The following is a 5,071-nucleotide window of genomic DNA, read 5'->3' on the forward strand; positions in this document are numbered from 1 at the left end:
ATGGCAGATTTGATCACCAAACAAAATATGCAGATTGGGCAGTAGTAATTTTAATTATCAAACACTTTGTCTTGTTGTTTTGGATTATGGCTATACAGGGAGGAATCTACCAGAGGCAGAGATCATAGAACTATAATAAGTTTAACAGAGCAATGTAGATGGGAAGCAAGGATATAGATATATGGTCAGATTCTCAGGATTTAGTGAACTGATTGAAGGTAGCCATGGGAACTTTTTAATTCTGTCTTTGATTTGATTTATGCACTCTATTAAAACAATTTCCAACTAAAAACATGATTAAACAGGATATGTTTTGTATGGTTGTAGCTGTTTTCATTGAAGAATTTTGTTCCTAGTAACTCTACATCTTTAAAAGTACAGAGTGTTTTTTGTTCTTCGGTTTCATTGAACTGTTACTGTTTTTAAATCAGTGGTGAATTTAGCATACGATTCCCACAACTGTTTTGATCATCTAATCTTTGTTCAAATGAGAATTGCTGGTGGGTTTTATGGTGAAGAACTAACTTGCTTACCGAAATTCAGTGAACTGTTCTCTTTGACTAGGACAGGTAGTGTAGTGAGCAGTTGAGTTATAATTCTCAAGGAAATGGATGAAGTTCCTGATGGACCTTAAAAAGCTAGATATTACATACAGGGTGCCGAAGTTCTTATAATCTTTCACATCGGACTACTCACATTCAATAAGGAATTGTTTTTTCAATATAGAACCCCAACAAGATCTTTTGACATTATACTAGACATTTATCAAATTAAGGATCTAAAAACATTTCAAAGTACAAATGATACATTTTTTCTTAACTTGAACTAAATTTATTAAGCTCAGAAAAAAGACTGATGATCTGACATTGCTGCATGAATGTGATATGCAAAAATCAATTCATTTGTTCGGCAATGTCATCGCTGATGATTCCTGTTTAACAAACCTTCTCCAATACCAGTGATTCTCCCATACTGTGTCCATGGATTCAAGAGGGACTCCTTTAGTCTCAGGCAAGAAAAAACCAATGAATAGGGTCATTATCGCAATCCATCCGGAATAGAACAAGAAAATTCCATACTTGAAGTGGCATAAAATTGTCAAGAAGGTCTGTGCAAGCACAAAGGTTGTAGCAAAGTTCACGGCAACACTTATACTCTGACCAGTTGGTCGGATTTTCAATGGAAATATCTCACTTGGTATAAGCCAGCTCAGGGGACCCCAGGACCACCCAAATCCAGCTGCATATGCGCATATCAACAACAATACCAAAACAGCATAGTCTTTAGACAAAGTTTCCTTCCCGGAGACTCCTATCTGAGTTCCTAGAACAGAAGCCACGGCCACCTTCACAAACAGAGTAAACAACACAAGTTGATATGGATAGATTGATGATGGTTTGAAATTCAACTAAAACCAATGTAGTACACATGATCTCGAAATCAAATTAGAATTAACCGAATTGGCAGACCCGATACCGATTGATGCCGATTCATCGATCATGAATGCTTTTCAATCTGTTTTTTTTTTTTTCCTTATTTTGTAAAATAGCAAAAAAAAAATCAGTGGAACTTAGCTCTTGTAGCAAAATCTACAAGTATTTTGAATAAAAAACTTCAACAAATTATAGATATGTGGAAATCTTTACTCCAACTTAGCTCTTGTCGCAAATTCCAAGATTTGATTGGATTCGAATTAGAATCGATATGGTTTTGGTTTGGGTTTGGGTTAACCGGGTCCATTTTTTTGAGTTCACCCTAAGGTTGGCTCACACCGTCAAGTTAGCATTAGGGGGTGTAAATGAATAGCCGAAATCCGTTTCCATATCCGTGTCCGTATCTGTTTAGCACTATCCGAATCCGTCCGAAAGCTAAACGGATGCGGATACGGATAGTCTATAGCTATCTGAAAAGCTATATTTACATCTAAAAGGAAAAAATATCCTATCCGTATCCATTTAGCACTATCCGAGCCGAATCCAATCCGTTTACAACCCTAGCTAGCACACTGTTCAAATATGACAGTAAATAGAAGAAAATGCTGACCTGGCAAAGGAACATCTGGGCCCCACCCTGTAAGAACAGAACTCTCCGACCATACCGGTCCACTAAACCGGCTGACACGAGAATGGAGCCGAGGTTGACCATCCCCAATATTATAGACGCCATGAGAGCCGCGTTGCTACCGAAGCCGACTGATTGGAAGAGGACCGGCGCATAAAATGCTATCACATTAATCCCTGTAAGCTGCTGAAAGAAAGGTATTGCCACAGACATTACGAGGTGGGGCCTATATTGCCTCTCAAGTATGGTCTTGAAAGGTTCTTGATTTGCAGCTTTCATGGCTTCAGTCGACTTGATGAGGGCGCTCAGCTCGGGGTTTACATCCGAGTAGACTCCTCGAGCTCGGCGTAGTGATTTCTCGGCCTCTTCCAACTTGCCACGCTCGACAAGACTACTCGGCGTATCGGAGATGAGTAAGGCACCAAGTGTCATGATCATTGCTGGTACGACTGCAACGCCGAGTGAGAGGCGCCAACCCCACTCGAGCCGAGCTGACCCGTAATTCAACGCATTAGCTGAGACCACACCTATGCCAATGAAGAACTGGAAGCCTGTGTTGAACGCGCCACGCCATTTGGATGGCGCCATCTCCGATAAATACACTGGAGTTGCCTTCAATATGGAAATTAACCAGAATTATTGAAACGGAAATCACTTTGAACAGAACTCACTTGCTCAAAGCCCATTTCATAAGCCCATTTAAATGGGCCCAATATAATGTACTTAGGCTGAAACTGACCCACCTGGTTAGTGAAACCAACACCAAATCCAAGCAAAATACGGCCCAATATAAGCATTGCAATATTAACAGCAGCACCATTGATGGCCGCTCCAACGAAGAAGGTGCAACCACCTAGAACCATTGTGGCTCTACGACCCAAAACTCTTGTGAGGCGACTAGCTACAAGGGAAGCAGCCAACCCAGCTATATACAATGAAGAGGTGAATGATGTGAGAACTTGACTGTTGAAGACACAGTATATGTTTTTATCAGCAGCTTTCATCCTCTTTAGTACCGACGGGAAGAATTTTCGGAGGAAAGGTTCCATCGTTGTCACTCCTCCTGCAATTAAAATTAAAGCAATTCAAAGTATGTATCACGCTAAAAGGTAAAAAAATAAGATTACAAATTATTTGAGGTATCAATAAGAAAATCCCTACAAAGAATATTTACACATCGTGGAAACCTGATTTGGTCATTCTAATTATTGGATAAATAGTGTACAACTTGGATTAGTCACTTGTGAATTTTAGAACTTAATTCAATCAAATAGCTCTCAATCATCCAATATATTATCAGCATCGTCCTGAACAACCTAGCAGGGTTTTAAGAACCGGATTGGATCAAATCGGCTGAAGCTGATCTTGATTCTTCCTATTTGGCTATAGTCGATCATGTATGGAAAAACCCTAAATGCCTAAAATATACCAATTCTAACGCCAATTTGGACTGATACAGATCGATTTCAATATGATCTAAATCGGAATCAGGATTGGTTTCTAAACCCTACCCTATAGATATCTTTTGTAGACCCATTATATAGAGAATCCTGTGCCTAAAAACAATAAAATAAACCAGAGAAAATATTTTCTGTCCCAAAGAGCGCGTCCTATGCCAATGGTCCTATGTGTGTCTTTATCTCTCTCTCCTCCTCTCCTATGAAATGACATTTCTATCCCTATTAGGGAGGAAGTAGATAGACCTAGGTGGTGCCAATGTAGGCCATACTCCCGACAGAAAACTCTTTCCCAATAAAAAAGGAAGAATAACTCTATGTGAGGAATGTAACCCCCATCCACGACCAGACATGGAGGATTACCACCCAACCCCCATGAAAGGCAGAAATTCCACCCCCATGATGCCAATATGTGCTCTCATTAGCCCCAGCATGCACGCAAGGGCCACACTCCCCACTGAGAACATAGACCCATAAAAAAAGGTCAATGTTCTTTGTGTCGCAGCGCAAGCTATGCTCAGACACATGGGGGTGATATTTCCGCTCTTAAGGGTGGGGCGGTCATTTCGTCCACTCCATGTGTCTGGACACAACCTACACCACCGGCAGGGAGAAAATTTGGCACCCCAAAAAAAATTACGTAGACCGAATTGTTGAATATAAAAAGACCGCGGAGTGGTGGTTCATGGTGGTCTCCACCTCTCCGTCTACCAGTCTTTGTCTCTTTGATCTTACCAAGGGTAGCAAATTCTTTTTGTTATTTTTATTTATTTTTCACTGGACTCTCTCTAACAGTCAAAGACTCAAAGGCAAGACTGAGAAACTAAGAAACTAAATACGCCTTAGCTCTCTACGTTCTTGATTCAAGTTCAAGAACCAAAACTCCAGAATTTTCAGAGAAATACAGAGGAAAGAAGAGGATAAGGAAAAGCAAAAGATTACACTTAGCTATTTTATAGGGAATAGTTGATTAACTCTGTTAAATCCTACGGAATCAATCTTAAACTTCACTAACAAAGCTAACTAATTAACTAATGATCTAACTAATCTAATCCTAACCTATATTCGTAACAGAAGCAGTGCCAGAAATTCCTCGATTTTGACAATTTCGATGAAATATCTCTTTCTAGTCTGGTTTCTCTACATTCACCCGATCCATTTTCCCCAAGAGAGAGAGAGAGAGATTGTTAATTGGTTCAATCAAATATTAGAAGAGAAGCAGATAAAATAAAGAAGGAAACAAACGAGAGAGAGAGAGAGAGAGAGAAGAGTGACCTGAAATCCCGATGTCGTAACCAAAGATTAAGCCACCCGAAGCAGCAACGATGCAGGTAATCAATACTGACGCCGTTACCCTCCCACCAAAGCCTCTGTCATTTCCGTCAACGGCAAACACTCCTCCCGCCATGTTCTCTCTCTCTCTCTCAAAACACAGAGACCCAGTTCAGCTTTGGGGGTGGGGGTGTGGAGGGGAGAGGGAGAGAGAGATGACAAAATGAATGAATGGGGTCGCGTTTTATGTGTGCGAAACGTAACTAAAGACCATTTTCTAT

At 40.4% G+C, this 5,071-nt stretch overlaps 1 protein-coding gene across 1 annotated transcript; it reads right to left on the reverse strand.

Moving 5' to 3' along the window:
* Positions 1-860: 860 nt before the first annotated feature.
* Positions 861-4,950, reverse strand: LOC122669602 (sugar transport protein 5-like). The gene is made up of 4 exons (XM_043866398.1): positions 4,794-4,950; positions 2,805-3,124; positions 2,044-2,673; positions 861-1,345 (listed from the first exon to the last, which is right to left on the reverse strand). Exons 1-4 carry the CDS (start codon positions 4,924-4,926, stop codon positions 899-901), a joined length of 1,530 nt encoding a protein of 509 aa, XP_043722333.1. The 5' UTR covers positions 4,927-4,950; the 3' UTR covers positions 861-898.
* Positions 4,951-5,071: the final 121 nt, after the last annotated feature.

This window comes from Telopea speciosissima, chromosome 7 (assembly GCF_018873765.1).
Source record: "Telopea speciosissima isolate NSW1024214 ecotype Mountain lineage chromosome 7, Tspe_v1, whole genome shotgun sequence".
Taxonomy (NCBI): Eukaryota; Viridiplantae; Streptophyta; class Magnoliopsida; order Proteales; family Proteaceae; genus Telopea; species Telopea speciosissima.

Bases quoted from the DNA above. Each gene is read 5' to 3' on its own strand.
- LOC122669602 (XM_043866398.1), bottom strand. From the start codon at position 4,926: ATGGCGGGAGGAGTGTTTGCCGTTGACGGAAATGACAGAGGCTTTGGT. The intron at 3,125-4,793 runs GTCACTCTTCTC...TTTTAATTGCAG, and splicing joins TTACGACATCGGGATTTCAG to GAGGAGTGACAACGATGGAA. The intron at 2,674-2,804 runs GTGGGTCAGTTT...TCCATATTGAAG, and splicing joins GTGTTGGTTTCACTAACCAG to GCAACTCCAGTGTATTTATC.